Source organism: Octodon degus, unplaced genomic scaffold, assembly GCF_000260255.1.
Source record: "Octodon degus isolate 3935 unplaced genomic scaffold, OctDeg1.0 scaffold00042, whole genome shotgun sequence".
In the NCBI taxonomy this organism is placed as follows: domain Eukaryota; kingdom Metazoa; phylum Chordata; class Mammalia; order Rodentia; family Octodontidae; genus Octodon; species Octodon degus.
Window position 1 is genome coordinate 15,880,779 of NW_004524618.1, and position 17,432 is coordinate 15,898,210.

At 38.1% G+C, this 17,432-nt stretch overlaps 1 protein-coding gene across 1 annotated transcript in view; it reads left to right on the plus strand.

The window, feature by feature from the left end:
• Nucleotides 1-17,432, plus strand: part of Atrnl1 (attractin like 1) — a 256,496-nt gene that overhangs the window by 211,560 nt on the left and 27,504 nt on the right. The window contains exons 11-13 of the mRNA XM_004631593.1: nucleotides 362-446; nucleotides 3,368-3,576; nucleotides 4,778-4,896. Of these exons, the coding sequence (XP_004631650.1) occupies nucleotides 362-446; nucleotides 3,368-3,576; nucleotides 4,778-4,896 (413 nt within the window). The remainder of the gene's footprint in view (nucleotides 1-361; nucleotides 447-3,367; nucleotides 3,577-4,777; nucleotides 4,897-17,432) is intronic.

Below are 17,432 nucleotides of genomic sequence, written 5' to 3' on the forward strand. Positions count from 1 at the left end.
ATGTAATATTTAACTTTCATATTGACATTCTTGAACTTTACTATATCAACTTCAGCATGCTTAACAAAGCTATGCTGCTCAAATATCTTTCAATATAAAATACATTTAATCTCATTCTTTTTTTTCTCTATTAACATATGCTTCAAATTACTTGTGAAAAATTGAGGCCAGGAATTTTTATTTAAGAAACAATGTTAGTTGCATAATGATTCTAAATTGTAGCTCATAGAAAGTCAATAAAGGCATTTCCTTTGGTTTTCTTCCTGATTTTAAGTATTATATCTATGATTTGGCTGATTATTATTTTATATTGTTTTAATATGTTTTTATGTCATTTTTTGTTTCTTTCCTTTTTTTCTAGCTTGTGATGAATGGAAAACATTACCAAAACCAAATCTTCATAGAGATGTGAACAGATTTGGACATTCTGCAGTAGTCATTAATGGGTAAAAAATGCACATTTGAAATTTTTATAAGGTCAAGGATATCATTCCTTCATGTAGTTACTGAGTTTGATATACTTTTGACAGTCATCTTTGGTACTTAATGCTACTGGGTTTTATGTATCTCTACTGTGCTACAGAACACATTTTAGTTTTTAAGCTATAGCTTTGGTTCTTTTTTGTTTTAAATATATTTAAGGGTAGGAAGTAGTTATGGAACTTTTTTCTTCAAGTAATTGTGACTTCTTTTTTTCAGAGACCAGAAAAAAAAATGATTGTACCTATAAAGCGCTCTCGCTCTCTCTGTCTCTGTCTCTCTCTGTCTCTCTCTCTCTCTGTCTCTCTCTCTCTGTCTCTCTCTCTCTCCCCTCCTCTTCTCTCTTCTCCTCTCTCTCTTGCTCACTCTCCTCTCTTCTCCTCTCTCCTCTCTCTTCTCTCTCTTGCTCATTATCTCTTCTCTCTTCTTTCTCTTGCTCGCTCTTCTCTCTTCTGTCTTCTCTCTTTTCCTCTCTTCTCCCTTCTCTCTCTCTCTCTCTTGCTTGCACATCTGTCTCTCTCTCTCACTCTCTTCTCCTCCTTTATTATCTCTCCTCTCCTCACCTCTCCTCTCCTCTCCTCTCCTCTTCTCCTCTTCTTTTCTCTCTTGCTCTTCTCTCTTCCCTCGTCTCTCTTCTCTTCTCTCACTCTTTTCTTCTCTTCTGTCTTTCCCTCTCTTCTCTCTTTCTCTTGCTCTTCTCTTCTCCTGTCTTCTCTCTTCTCTTTCTGTTCTCTCTTGCTTGCTCTTCTCTATTCTGTTTTTCCCTCTCTTCTCTCTTCTCTCTCTCTCTCTTGCTCTTCTCTTCTCATGTCTTCTCTCTCGCTTGCTCTTCTCCGCCTCTCTCTTCTGTCTTTCCCTCTCCTCTCTCCTCTCTCTCTTCTCTTGTCTTTTCTCTTCTTTCTCGCTTGCTCTAATCCTCTTCTCTCTTCTTTCTTTTCTTTTCTCTTCTCCCCTCTCTCTCTTGCTCTCTTCTCTTCTCTCGCTGTTTTCCTCTGTTCTCCCTCTCTCTCTTGCTCGCTGTCTCTTCTCTCTTTTCTTCTCTCTTCTATTTTCTCCTTTCTCTCACTCTCTTCTCTCTTGCTCTTCTCTTTCTCTCTCTTGCTCTCTCTCTTCTGTCTTCTCTCTTTTCTCTCTCTTGCTCACTCTTCTCTCTTCTCTTTTCTCTTTCTCTCGCTCTTGCTCTCACTATCTCTTCTCCTGTCTTCTCCTCTCTTTTCCTCTCTCTCACTCACTCTTCTCCTCTCTTCTCTCTTCATTCTTCTCTCTTCTTCCCTCTTTTTTCTTCTTCTTTCTCCCTCTTGCTCTTTTTTCTCCTCTCTTGCTCATGCTCTCTTCTCCTCTTTTCTCTTCCCCTCTCTTTCTTGCTCTCTCTTCTCTTCTCCTGTCTTCTCCTTTCTTCTCTCTTCTCCCCTCTCTCCTTCTTGCTTTTTTCTTCTCTCTCAGTCATGCTCTCTTCTCTTCTCTTTGCTTCTCCTGTCTTCTCCTCTCTCTCACTTGCTCTTCTCTCTTCTCTCTTCACCTCTCTTTTCTCTTCTCTTTTCCTCTCTTCTCCCTGTCCCTCACTCCCTCTCCCACTTCTTCTCCTTCTCTTCCTGCCAGCCCTAAATTCTTATTTTAGTTCTATCATTACGAAATAGTGCATTATTTTTGACAAGTCTCTTAACCTCCTTAGATTTTATAGTCTTCTGTCCATTCAAAGTTGGGCTGGGTGACTATGAAAATTACCTTTGCACTTTAAATTATTATAATTTCTGTTTTAGTAACAAAATGATAATTTGGATTAAAGTAACACTAAATAATTTGCAGCTTTATTCCTTATTCTAAAATATGGAATTTGGAAGTATATTATTACCTTATCCTAATTATATAAAAATTTTCCACTATTACCATATGGAGACTCAGTAGTCTTAATCAAACTGTGTAACTGGTCAGTTGACTTTCAAAATAATCATATATGAAATGCAGTGTCAAAAAAACTCAGTAGGTTTCTCTGTTGAACTTGTGTTTGGTTGATTTTTGTTTTATCTGTCAATGCAAGTTATTCTTGAAACATTTTTCATATTTACATTTATTGTGTTAATATTTTAAAAATAGAAGCTGTGCTGTTAATGTGTATGTATCAAACTTACTGGCACTAGTTAGTATCAATTACTTCAGCACTGAATTTATGTATGTATGTATGAATGTATATATTGCAGTATGGGGGATAGAACTTGGGACCTTGAGCTTGCCAGCCAGGTGCTTATGCCACTGAGCTATCTCCTTGGCCCTAGCACTTAAGTTTTGAAAGTTATTTTGCTTATTTTACATTTGGTCCTTTTATTTAAGAGCAAAGAGAATGAGGACTCTGTACCTAATTTCTAAATTCTATGTATTAAAAATGACAGTTCTAGACAGGAATTCATATGTAAACCTTATTATTCATGTATAATTACTTATTTCATGAAAATTTTCTATTCATTTAAGACAGTAATTATTTTTCTAGCAAGAAGAGTTATAGCTCTTATTCCCTTTTCTGAATTATTACTAGAATGATGTTTTGAAAATTTGATTTTCCTTAATACGTTAAGATTTATAGAATAGTTTAGATTTCTTCTACAAAGTCTTTGGGAAATCTTATAATAGCTCATCTGCTATTTAATATGATAGCATATGTTAGAAATATATTTTAAAGAACAATTCTAAAGCAAGGTTTTAAAAATAATGCTTCATTTTTAAGTGAATTTGTTAGATAGAAAATTTTAATGTTTCTTTAGGATTTTGTTTTCTTGGGTCAGGGATGTAGTTTTGCAGTGCAGCTCCTCCCTGGAAAATATGAGGCCCTGAGTTTAATTCTTGGTACCAAAAACAAAAAACAAAAAACATTTTATTGTTTTGTTTTTAATAGGTCCATGTATATATTTGGGGGATTTTCTAGTGTACTCCTTAATGATATCCTTGTATATAAGCCTCCTAATTGCAAGGCTTTCAGAGATGAAGAACTTTGTAAAAATGCTGGCCCAGGGATAAAATGTGTTTGGAATAAAAATCACTGTGAATCTTGGGAATCTGGGAATACAAATAATATTCTTAGAGCAAAGTGCCCTCCCAAAACAGGTAAGGCTTTCTCCTTTCCTTTTTGCCATCAAAATTTCTCTATTTCAGTAGAAGTAGAAATGCATTTTGCTCTTAGAAATTACCCTAGTGGCCTTACAGCTATGGAAAATTAATAATCCTCTAATTTAAAATCTAATGTTTCAATTCAACAGTGATTAATAACTTAATACCTTTGTTGGTTATTCATATTTTATTTTTGAAATACATGTAATAGGCCTATATATGAATCATTTGTCATATAAGTTAAAATACCTTCATATACATCAATCTTTTTTTTTATGTATTTAGTACAGGATCTGCAGGGCACACAGGGTCTCACTATACAGATCAGATTCATAGTGATCCTCCTGTTTTCAGCCTCCCAAGTGCTGGGATTACAGTTGTGTGCCGCTGCACCCAGTCTCAATCTTAGTATCAGCACGTCCCGGGGGGCAGGGCCGGCATGGCATGTGAGGATCAAGTCCTAGCCTCTGCGCTCTGCCTAAGCAGGTGCTTTAGTCTGCTTACCTATCTGGCTGGCCCTACAAATGCATCTATCTTATATGTATACTAAAAAGAAATAACATCATTATTTGTTCTTATTCCTGAATTTTTCCAAGCCATACCATTAAGATATTTTCTAGAATTTTATTATCATTCTTTTAATATATGTCTTATAAAATGTTGACTAAATAAGACTTATGGGAAATTATCAGTCAATGCCTTTTACTTTTATTGTTTATGATTTGTATAATATTGTTAATTTTACTTTAAGTGAGTGAGGGCTTTTGAACATTTTTCATATTAATTATTAAATTAAATTATTAATTAAAAAACTAAATTATTTTCAAGTTTTGCTAATCTATATTGATATTTCTATAAATATTTTATAAAGAGTAATAAAACAGTATTTTTAATGGTTTGTTTTAAATGTGTAATACATTTTATTTAGTAAAGAACTTGTAAGATATTTTTTCTCCTTGAAAATGTATAAGTTTCAAATGGCTGAAGAATCCAAATAGATTGAACAATTTAGATGGATATAGTAGGAGTTTAAAAACCTATAAACTCAAACTATACAGTTGCTTTGAGATGGGAGAACTTATTTTGATATTCAAGGCCATTTTTCAGTTAAAATGCATTAGTTATTTTAGACATACAAATATGTGTTATAATGTGTGATATCTTCTTTTCTGTTTGATCTCCCCAATTTGTCTTACAGCCATTTCTGATGAGAGATGTTACAGATATGCAGACTGTGCTAGCTGTACAGCCAATACAAATGGGTGCCAATGGTGTGATGACAAGAAATGCATTTCTGCAAGTAGCAACTGCAGCATGGTTAGTAGTAACATGCAGATGGTGATGTAAACATTGCTGGGTCCTTATGTCACCATTACATAGCACTGAGCACAAAAAGCAAATGCTTTATACATTAAGACATTTAGAAAGCATATAGAAATTGATTCAGGGATCTAACAATACATATGAAGCTGCAGATTCTTTTGTATTTATTTAACATATTTTATGACTTAAGAGTCAGTCTATTTTGGAGAAAATTTTATATGTTGCTGTGAAAAGTGTGTATTTTGTTGCTGTTAGAATATGCTTTATATATCTTTTAAGTCCATTTATTTTAGCATGTGGTTCAATTGTGATAATTCTTGGTTGATTTTTTGATTAGTGGACCCACTTACAAAAATGCAGTCATGAAGTTCCTTGCTATAATTGTGTTGATCTTTGTCTTTTTTTTATGTACAGTGGTATTATTTTATGAAGTTGAGTGTGCTCATATTCAGTGAACATATACTTACAATTGCTATTTTCTCTTGAATCACTTGCTGTATAATATGCAGTGATCATTTGTATCTGTTTTGATCAGATTTGACTTGAAGTCCCCTTTGTCTTAAAATAGGATAAGTACTTCTGCTTGCTTTGGGACTCTGGTTGAATGGATATATCATTTTCCATTCTTTGACTTTTGGCCTATGTGTTTATTGATAAGTTGTGTCTCTTTTATGTCAAATGTAGTTGGGCTTTGTTTATTTTTAACCCAATCTCTATCAATTTCTTTTATTTGGGGAGTCAAGGCCATTTCAATGTAGAATTATTATTGAAAGGCATTGATCGATTCTCCTTTGCTTAATTCTTGCTTGCTATATCATTTTTGAGATAGCTGAACGTCTTGTTGGTCTGTTTTATGTTTCTTATTTTACCCTTTCATATATTTTTGCCATTTTTTAAAATTACTCTCAGTGTTTTGGGGAATTTAAGAATTTGTGGAAGCATCTTGTTGCTCTGTTTTCTCATGTCTCGATTGTGTTGAGGATTCAGGATCAGTTAGAGGAATTCTATTACTAGTATAGAAAGCATTATTTTTAATTTTTATTTTAAAGGGAAAAATAAAATTTCAAAACAGGGTAGTAAGAGAGTAACAATGGTTAATACGCTGTGTGTTATTTTCAAAAGCATTACTCAGAGTCAAAAGATATAGGCATGAACAATTGCCTAAATAATAACAGCACTAGCCTTTTTTCCAATGAACTAAGAAATAATAGTAGAATACATTATATATAATATGTATGTGTATATTTGTTTTTTTTTCTCTTTTGCTTTCTTTTTCTCCTCCTTTCTCCATCCAGTTTTGTTTTTCTTTTGAACAATTTCTTTCCAATTCACAATCTCTAGTGCATATCTTGGATCTTATTTACTCTTTCAGCTTCTCACACTAGGGATACAATACAATGTTTACACATATGAGACTGATTTGAGTATGGTCTCAAGTTGCATCAGTTTACCTATAGAATTCTTAAGTTTATCCTTATTTATGGCTGAGTAATACTCCACTGTATAAAAATACCACATCTTTTTTTATCCATTCCTCTGTTCATGGGAATTTGGATTGTTTCCATGATTTAGCTATGGCAAATTACACTACTATAAACACGTGTGCACATATATCATGCTGCGGTATGATGTTTTAGTTCTGGAAAAATATCCAGGAGGGGGATATCTGGGTTCACTGGGGAACCTCTAATCCTAGTTTTTTAAGGAATCTATCACAGAGACTTTTTCTTTCTTTCTTTCTTTCTTTCTTTCTTTCTGAACTGGGGATTGAACTCAGGCCCTTGCACTTGCCAGGCAAGTGCTTATTCCACTGAGCCATCTCCCCAGCCCCCTCACAGAGACTTTAATATGGGATTGATTGCACCAATGTTGGAGGGCTCAGTGAGGAAGACGGTCATTCACTGAGGTCATCCAGAAATAATCCAGGAAGCAGTCCTACTGGCAGGACTGAGGGCATAAGACAGAGGCGAAAGTTCCAGACCTAGACTCATGGAGTAAAGCCCTGGAAAGCTGGGTGTCAGGTGCTGAGGGGCCTTTGGGAGGCTGATGATGATGAGATGGTCCTTGGGGAGCTCAAAGAATAAGGAGGCTGGATCACCACTGAGAACACACCACTGAGGTGATCTGGCAGGAACAAACTCGAGGGAAGGAAGTTCCTTCTTCTCTCCCTCTGATTCCTTTTTCCTCTGAAGCTCCTTATTAGCCAAAGCTAGTGGAAAGCCAACTGGGAAAGGAAAAAGCAGGATTTTAAGTTTTCTGAATAATTTTATATTTAATTGATGTATGTACTTTTCATTACTACTGTGTTTGAAATCATACACTCTATAATAGTCTTTACTGTACTATATAAGGAACATAAATTAATTGGTTACTAAAATTTTAGGATTAGCAATACCTAACATTTACATTTAAAGACCACTGCCTGCTATTATTGAGTTCTTAATTGGTGCTATCTTTCATTTTTAAAATTTTATAGTTTTAAATTTTGATTCTTTTCTTTTTCTTTTTTCTTTTCTTTTTTTTTTTTTTTAACATTTTTAAAGTGTGTTTAGTACAGGGACTCCAGGGTCTCACTATACAGATGAGACTTATAGTGATCCTCCTGTTTTTAGCCTCCCAAACACTGGGATTACAGGCATGTGCCATCACATTCAGTCTCAATCACCATCTCAGCATACCCCAGGGGTGGGGTCAGCATGACACACCAGGAATAGAAACCTAGTCCCCACATCTGCTTAAGCAGGCACTTTAATTTGCTGAGCTATCTGGCAGGCTCTGTAAATTTTATATTTTTTATAGCCAATATGAAATAGTAAAAAAAATAGAAATGATACAGAATTTCACTACACAAAGTAATAAGAATCTAACAATTGTTCTATTCTTTTTTTGGTTGTTGTTTTGCATAATGTTGTCTTCAAATTATTTATTTAGATTATCAGATATAAGCATTCAGAATTGGTTAGAAAAATTATAAAAAGTTAAGGAGAAGAAAAAATGTAAGTATTAACTGCTCTTCTCAGTAGACCTACAGAAATTAGCAGTACAATTATCCAAGCTATCTTTTATATATGCATAAATATATCTTTTCTTTTCCTCATCTCAGTTTTGACTCCACTTTGAACAGATTCTTTACCTTTCACAGTATCTGCTGTACTTACTCTTTCAGTTTCTGACACTAGTGAGACAATATGATGTTTGCTCATATAGGTCTTAGGAGTATGTTCTCTAGTTGCATCCATGTACATATAAAAGCCTCAAGTTTCCATCAGGAAAGCCAATGCAACAAGACTGAGCAGTGCACCATCTTCCCCTCTGGAGCCAGGAAGCAATGCTCAAGATGAGGACTAGAGCTCCCTCAAAGTTAACCATAGACATTGTCAGCTATGGTTACAATGAGGCCCCAAGCTCCTCCTCCAATGAGAACAACCATATTCAACAGGAAAGCCAGCATAAATTCACCCAGAATAGCTCAAGAGAACCAGCAGCTTCTAACAGTTTCTCCAAACAGCTTCTCTAATAGCCTTCTAACAACTCCAGTTTTTCCTCTTAGGTTGCTGGCAACAATCCTCAGGTAGGCCTCCCACATGCAGCACCAATCTAGTCAGTTAAGTTTAGTGTAGCAAGTTGACCACCAGTTAGTAATTCACCACAGTCTACCCCTGGTGAACTTGATAACTGTCTTGGTTACTTTTTTCTCCTTGTTGGGACAAAATATATGATGCCCAAAATTAAGGAAAGAAAGGCTTATTTAGCTTACAGTTTGTGGAGGATTTAGTCTATACTTGGCTGGGTCCCAGGTAGAGTGGCACATAGCAAAGAGCAGCAGTTTATGGCAGCAGAAAACAGCGAAGAGCAAAGGTAAGGGCAGCAGCTGTGGATTCTAGCCAGCCTGTCTCTCCTCCTTGTATAATAAATAAGCTACCCTGGGGCTGAGGGTGTAGAACTCACAGGATGTCTGTGCCCTCCACTTATACAAGATGAGGGTATTTACAAACTAAGAATTCTGGTCTCTGCTGAGTCACTTAAACTTCTAAACTTCTCAAGTTGACACAGTGTATCAACCAGTGTATTCAACCCTCTGTGAACTTGGCAACCAAACATTTTCTTAAACCAGTTTTTAGGTAATAGAGACATGCCTATTAACGTTTTACAACTTGAACATTGTACTACATTCTAACTATGACATTTTGCCCTGGACAACCCTCCCACCAGCAAAGACTCATGCATATCTCTTTATGTAAAAGACATTTTAGTCTATCTCTAAGAGTTGCCAAAGTCCTAATAGTTTTAGCATTGCTGAAAAGTCTAAGTTCCAAGTCTCCTCTAAGATCTAAGACAAACTCTTAGCTGTGAGCCCCTGTACAGATGAAAAGTTAAACACTTTATTATTTAAAGGCACAAAATAAACATTACCGTTTGTTTCAGTTCCTCTTCTCTTGTTGCTGGGACAAAAACCTGTCACTCAAAATGAAGGGAAGGAATCTTTATTTAGCTCACAGTTACTGGATGTTTCAGTCCATATTCAGTTGGCTCCAAGACAGACTGGCACCTGACAGAGGGCAGCAGTTCATGGCAGTGGCAAAGGGCAAGAGCAAATGGGAGGAGTAGCAGCAACAATGGCTGCAGAGAGCAGTTTGTCTCCATTAAGTTGCATCCAAGCTATCTGCCCTAGGCTGGCTTTAGTACTCACACCCATAGTCCCATTGGATCATGAGTTAATCAGAAAGTCTAGAAGCCCACCCCATGACTGCATAAGGCTTTTGGTGGGCAACTAGACACAAACCATAACACCATTCCAAAAGGTACACACAGCAGGATATGAACCATTGGGACCAAAACAAGTCTAAAATCTAGAAGGGCAAATAATAAGTCCTGTAGTTTTACGTCGAACATCTGAAGCAGTCTGTAATGAGTTGTGAGCTCCAAAAGCCTTATATGGATCTATCACTATAGCATTTCAGGTGATAGCTTCTGTGGCTTTTTCTGGGGGGGCTAGCTTTGCTTTCTCCTTGCAGCTTTTTCAGACAATACTGAATAGGCATTTAATTCACAGATTTATACATTCCCCTCTTAGGGACACAGTGCCTGGATTCCCAGGCCTTCTGAAATAGGTGGAAGTCTTTTTAACCTCAGAACACCTGTATTCTGCATGTGTCTCAAACCAGCGCCACATGGAAGATGCCAAGGTATGCTGTCAGCTGGAGCAGTAGCCAGGTTTTCTTCTCTCTTGGCTGTAGGGGTCGAGTGCTTAGATTGCTGAGCACTCTGACCCTGATTTTGAGGAACGAATTTTTTATGCCAGCACCATTTTGGAATCTGGTGTGGCTGCCACCTGTATTCTGGAACCTGGTGTGGCTTCCACCTCCATTCTGAAACATGAGGCTCTTCACTTTCTTCTCAAAGCAAAGTCTCTCAGCCTTGTGGTTCTGAGGCTGCCAACAGTGGGAACCTGCCACCACCTATGATGCCTTAAGGATAGCTTTTTTATTTTCCTCTTTCTCCTGGTCAATGGAAATCTCAGCTCTATCTTTGTAGTTTACAGCCTTCTTGGTGCTTCCTTTCTGGCCAGACTCACAACATTGTAAATCATTCTGCTAGGCAATTTTCTTTTTCTTTTTCTTTCCTTTCTTTTTCTTTTTTTTTTTTTTCCCCAGAACCGGGGATTGAACTCAGGCCCTTGCGCTTGCCAGAGAAGCATTTATTCTGCTGAACCATCTCCCCGGCCTGACTCTTTGCTGTTGACTCTTGACATATATCTGACTAAAAGCACCCAACAATAGACATGCCACTGCATCAACATTTGAGTGCCTTGATATTGCTTTTATAAGATTAACTAGTCCACTGCATTTAATCTCAGTCTCAGTCAGAGTCTCTGTTCAGTAGCTAAATGCAGACAAACTTCCTGCCAAGCCATGACAGACATCATCTGCAGTCCAACAACCAACGTAGTTGTTCTTCCCAGCAGAAATCTCCCCAGCCTGGTCTTTATAGGCAGGCTTTTTATCAGCATTCTGGGCTTCTGAGATCTGACCAGAATCTCTAATACATAAGAGCTGAAGACATTTTAACTCTTTACTAGTATGGGGCATCTCCAAACCTTTTCTCCATGTCTCTTCCCTTAAGATATTCCAAAAAACTTGTAATCCACATTGTCAGGTATAGTCACAGCAGTGACCCCACTCCTGGTACCAAATTCTGTCTCAGTTACTTTTCACTCATGTTGGGACAAAATACCCTAATATCAAAAATTAAGGAAGGAAAGGTTTATTTGGCTCACAGTTTGTGGAGGTTTTAGTCTATATTTGGCTGGCTCCCAGGCAGAGTGGCATATGGCAGAGAACAGCTGTTCATGGCAGCAGAAAATAGTGAAGAACAAAGGGAAGATCAGTAGCTGTGGCTTCTATCCTGCCTTTCTCCCCTCCTTATAAATAAGCTACCATGAGGATGGGGGTGTGGAACTCACACAATGTCCATGCCCTCCTTTTGCACAGGATGAGGATGTTTACAAACTAGTAATCCTGGCTCTCTGCTGAGTCACTTAATGAAATTTCTAAACTTCTCAAGTTGACACAATTTATCTACCAGTACAATAACCGTACACATTTTCTTAAACTAGTTTCTAGTAGTAGATTTGTGAAAAGTTAACATGTGTGGTTCTGTGTACATTTACATTACTACTACAATTGCATATAAATAATTATTTGCACTTATCCTGCACCAAAACCAAAATATTTAAAGCATGACCAAAATTAAAGGTTAAAACACAATACTTTGATTAATTACCCTGATTACAAATATCTATAAGCACGCTGTTAAAAACATTAAAAGTACTAATAAAATCACAATCCTTATTTCTCATTAATTTAAAAAATTTTTTAAATGAATTTAGGGCAGGGTCTATAGGGTGCGCAGGGTCTCACTACGTAGAATGGATTCATAGTGATCCACCTGTTTTCAGCCTCCCAAGTGGTGGGATTACAGGTGTGTGCCACCACGCCCAGTCTCAATTGCTGTGTCAGTTGCACCTCAAGGGGGAGGGGTTGGGGCTGGCATAGCTTGTGGTACTGGGGATTGAACCCCAGCATCTGTGCTCTGCTGAAGCAGGTATGTTAGTCCCCTGAGCTATCTGGCTGGACCTATAATTCATTTTTACAATATATGGCAAGACTCAAAAACAGGAATCTCATGCAATGGAAATACACACTTATCTTCAAATGAAAATGCTTCAGTTTATTTTTCTGTTGTCCTGTCCTTAACAACCAGGTTCTGTTCTATTTTATTCTTGCAATTCACAGCTCCATTTGAGCCTCTACACTGGCCATATATTTCATATCACTCTGCTGGCTGTTTGCTTTTAATTTCAAACATAGATATGGTCAAAAGTTCTCAGAAATAATTGTACCACTTTAGATTGCATTGAACTTTTCTTTATCTACCCAGGCAGTATCTCTAAACAGAAGCAAAATGCAGACCAAATTTCTGCCAAAGCACAATATATTACCTGAGTCCAGCAACCAAAGCATGTTTTCTCAGTAGAAGCCTCATGAGCTTCATCTTAACTGGCAGCATTTCTATCAGTACTCTGATTTTCCAGGCTCCAACCAGAGTATCCAGTATGTTTTATAGAATACAAAGCTCCTTTCTTGAGGGAACTCTGGTGCTTACCTTTGAACATTGCTTCCTGCCTCTTTGGCTTTCAGTATATTATTCTTGTGCTGAATTTCTGGAATTTGACTATTATGTGTCTCGGTGTGTTCTTAATTGGGTTGAGGTTACTTTTCGTTATGCTTCAGTTACCTGAATGTCAGATTGTTTCCTCATATTTGGGAAGTTTTCTGCTATTACTTCTGCCCATATTTTTTAAAATGTCATTTGTATTGACTCCTTCATTCTCATTGATGCCTATTAGTCTCACATTGTTCATCTTTGTATCATCTTGCAGGCAATGGATTATTTTTCCCTGCATCCTAGTTGTCTTGAAGAGATCCTTTCTTACCTTTTCACTAGCTGCACCAGTGTCTTCAAGATCTGAAACTCTGTCTTCACTTTCACTTAAACGGTTTTGCAAGCTTGTGATTGAGATTTTAATTTCATCTATATCTCTTTGACTCTGCTTCATGTGATCTATTTCTTTCCTGTATTGCTCATTCAAGGAATCCGTCATTTTTCTAATCTCCTCTATTTTTTTTTATCAATGTCTTCTTTAGAAGCAGTTATTAATTCTTTTACTGTAGTATTTTTTTTTGATTGGGTTTCCTCCCTATGTTTCTTTAGTTTATTCTTTACTTCAGATGCTATGAGTTACAAGAATTCTTTTCTTATTTCAGAAAATTCCGCTCTGAGTTCTTCTATGAGTTTCTTCTGTTGCTTATTTACTATCGACACTATTAATTCATACATTTGAGCTGAGCTAGTGTCCTCTGCACTTGTTCTGGGTGGGCATTGTGTTTCTTCCATGTTTCTGCATTTGATTCTTTACTACAGATGTTATTAATTCAGGGATTTCCTTTTTCATTTCCAACCTGAGTTCCTCTATACTTTTCAGCAGCTGTTTCTTTATTTCAGAAGCTGTTGATTCATTGCTTTCAGCTGTGTGATTCCCAATTTGTTATGTGCTAGTGTCCTCTGCACTTGTTATGAGTGGGCTTGGGTTCTGAGATTGCATTTTGCTCATTCTCATTAGCATTTTGTGTAGTACTATCTTCTGACCTTTGTTGTAGAGCTTTGTTGCAGTTATAACCTTAGCACCTACTGAAGTTCAGGTGCAGATCTACAAAGTTTGGATGTATCCAGCTGTGCCTGGGTTGGGTCTGGCTGCTGTGCTCAGCTCCTTCCTGCTGCTGCCCTTGAGGGTGAACCTGTTGTGCCCCACTGGCAAGATGTTCTGCTCCTGGACTAGCTGGGTAGTTCTGTCCCCTACTCTCTCTGCAGGGATTGCAACTGCAGGGTTTCACCTCAGGCCTGTGTGCCAGGCCTGAGCTGAGTCTGGAGGGGACAAGGTGGAGTAGTGGGGAGAGGCAGCTCTCCCACACACTCACTGGGCTTGGGCTAGTACTGGATCTGGGGGGTCCCCAGAATGAAGCAGAAATTCTCCTTGGGTGGGTAGGGTGGGGTGGGGTGCTGTGGAGTGGTGGTGGGGGATCCAAGGGGATGGAAGAGAGTCTCACCTACACTGCGCCTGGGCTGGGACTGGCAGGTCCCGCTGGTGCAAGGTAGCCAAAAGCTCTCCCACACACTCACCAGGCCTGGTCTAGTACTGGATCTGGGGGTCCCTAGAATGCGACAGAAATTCTCACTGGGTGGGCAGGGTGGGGTGGGGTGCTGTGGTGTGGTGGTGAGGGATCCCAAGGGGATAGAAGAGGGTCTCATCCATGGTGCGCCTGGCCTGGGACTGGCTGTTCTCGCCGGTGCAAGGTAGCTGGAAGCTCTCCTACACACTCACCGGGCCTGGGCTAGGACTGGATCTCCTTGCCTCTTTGGCTAGTCTTGAAATATTTTCAAATTCTAATAGTGTTTAAGTCACATGACCAGTCAACATCACAGTAATCATCCCACTCTGGGTACTAATTTTGTCATATTTTGGGAGTTTTGAAAGAGGAACGATGTACATGTGAGTACACCAAGATATGTTGATTTTTCACAAATCTAGCACTAGAGACTAGTTTAAAAAATGTGTATGGTTATCAAGTTGCCTCGGGGTGGATTTTGGTGGATTGCCAACTGGTGGTCATTTTGTTACACCCAGCTCACCTGAACTAGCTTGGTGCTGGATGTGGGAGGCCCACCTGAGGAATATTGCCAGTAGCATAATAGGCAGAACTGAAGAAGAAGAGAGGCTGTTGGGAGCTGTTGAAAGCTGCTGGTTTTTTTGAGCTCTTCTTTTGGAACACCTTGTCATGCTGGATTTCCTCATGAACCTGGCTGTTCTTGTCAGAAGAGGAGCTCAGAATCTTACTGTCAGTGAGGATGGGTGAAGTTCATTTTGGGGAACTCCCTCACTTTGAGCATTGTTTCCTGGCTCTAGAAGGGAAGATGGTACACTGGTCAGTCTTGTAGAGAAGCTTGTCACATTGGATTTCACATTGCCGTGGGCTCTGGCCTCCAATTGGACTTGTGGGCTCTAGGTCTTCAGCTCAATTCATGCTGGACACTTTGTGGGATCCAGCCCCCCGGCTGGATTCCTTCATGTTCAGTGTGTGGACAGATTTCCTGCACTTGATGAGTATGATTCTTAGAGTGATTCACTATAAAATAATCTTATAAAATGTGCCCTATATTGTATTTTCCCCCTTGCAGAAACTCCAAACCATGACAGATGCCATTTTTTTCCCTCCCTGTGGTCTTATTATATATTTATCCAAGGGACCAGTGCTGGCTATGCCTCTATCCTTCACATGATTTCAGTTTTTCTGGTATTCTGATGTGTGTATTTTACTCCCTGGGTTTCCCTTCCTGTAAGGAGGAAGAATAGGATAAAGCCTATGGGTCCCGCCACTGAGGCAGTGCTATCTTCTTTTGGGTATTAGATCCACCCTCACAATAGCACATTCACTGGACGAATAATACAAAGAGTGCTTAATCCAGAGGTGGCCCTCTTCTCTTACCAAAGTGCTCTGATACTGGACTTGATTTGGTTGGTGTTTTCTTAAGGTTGATTCTCTATTTCTGGTATTGTTTGGTTCCCACATTTCTGAGTACCTGTGCTACTATTAATGAGTAGCCCTTGGAAACCCCTGACTCTAGTTGGTCATGATGGTTCTCTATGATTTATTATAAGGAACTGACTTACTTGATTATGGATATCCCATGATCTCCCTGTTCCTATGCTTTGGGCTGCTGGAGTCTCCTGGAGATGCTTTCTCAGTTCTTTCTGTACTGAGCAAAGTAATGTTCAAGACAAGAACAAACAGTGCCAATGTTTTATTGAAGGTAAGAAAAGAGACAGGTTCTCCAAATGGAGTTTGGGTCAACTAAAAATAGGAAAAGAAGAACACCAAACAGTGTGAGTGTGGCCACCAAGTAAGAAGGAACACAGTGACAAGAATTCAGCATTATTTTTTCTTTCATCTACTTTTCAGGCTGACAACAGGTTTAGTCCATTCTCTTGAAAACATGCTATAGTTTCACGAGACATCTACATGCAGAGTTTGGAACTGTTTTGTGCATGTGTCCTGATATTTTGTAATAAGTAGGTTATACCACTTCCTGCCAGGTTTGCCACACCTTACTCTCCTATCTCATGCTTACTACCTACAAACTGAAGAGCCATGAAAACTGCTGGTAGAAATTCCACTATAAGTACAAAGGTCTATGAAGCAGTTGTACAAATTGGTGAGGGCCTTCTACTGTACTTATTAATCTCATCTGGACACATGGCCACAGACAATAATGACAGTTAATGTTTAGCTATATATCTAGTTACTTGTGCTGGTCAAATTGATTCATAAAATTAACATTCATATAATTAAAATGGAGAATATCATTAGTTAAAATTTCTTTAAAATTTTATATGAATTTTTTTTTAGATAGCCATAGGTTATCCAAAAAAAAAGAGTTTAAACATTGTCTTCATTTTCTCAGGTTAGTAGAATAAAACACCATAAATGAGGTGGCTTATATTTTATTTCTAGAGGCTAGGAAGTTCAAGTATTATGCATTGATATTCAGGGGCTGATTTATGGTTCCACTGACTGGTGCAGGGCTGATGAATGGTTCATAAAAGATAATTTCTCCCATGGGCAGAAGCGGGTCTCTTCCACTCTTCATGAGGTCATTGCATCCTACATATGCAGGGTCTGTTCTTATGATCAAATCACTTCCCCAAAGCTCTACCCTACCTCCTAATGCTGTCACATTGGGGCGTAAGCTTCAACACGTAAAACAAAAATTCAGTTCATATACATACATTTATATATATAAAATATGCATATATACATATCTAAAATTCTCATGTTTGTTTTCAAATATTCATTTCATAATGTGTCCTTTTGTTATATATTACATCTTAACAAGAAATACCATAGTATAAGCTAGCAATTAATTACTTACTTGTAATTTAGAATTTGGTATAACGCAGCATTTCCACAGTTTTATTAGTGAGTCAGGTGATTAAATCAAATGCTATGGCTGGGGAGATAGCTGGGTGGTCTAAGCACCTGCCTGACAAACACAAATATACACGGGTTCATTTCCCAGCACTGCATGTGGTACAGGCCCTGGAACCGGGCATGGTGGTGCACACCTGTAGTCCCAGTGCTTAGGAGGCTGAGACAGGAGGATCACTATGGACATGAGACCCTGAACAAAAAACAACAACAACAAAAAAAGTGCTAAAAGATATGGAAAAGTCTGTGGGATTTTTTTTTCATAATTCTTTTGATAAATAGATAGCAATGAGACAGTTTCAAATCAAATTGCTAGGACAGTTTCAATAACTAACACACTGCATACATTCTTCTTAGTGGTTAATTGCTGTACAAGATGTGGACTTGAGATCCTATTTACAAACACCATTAGAACAAATCATTCTA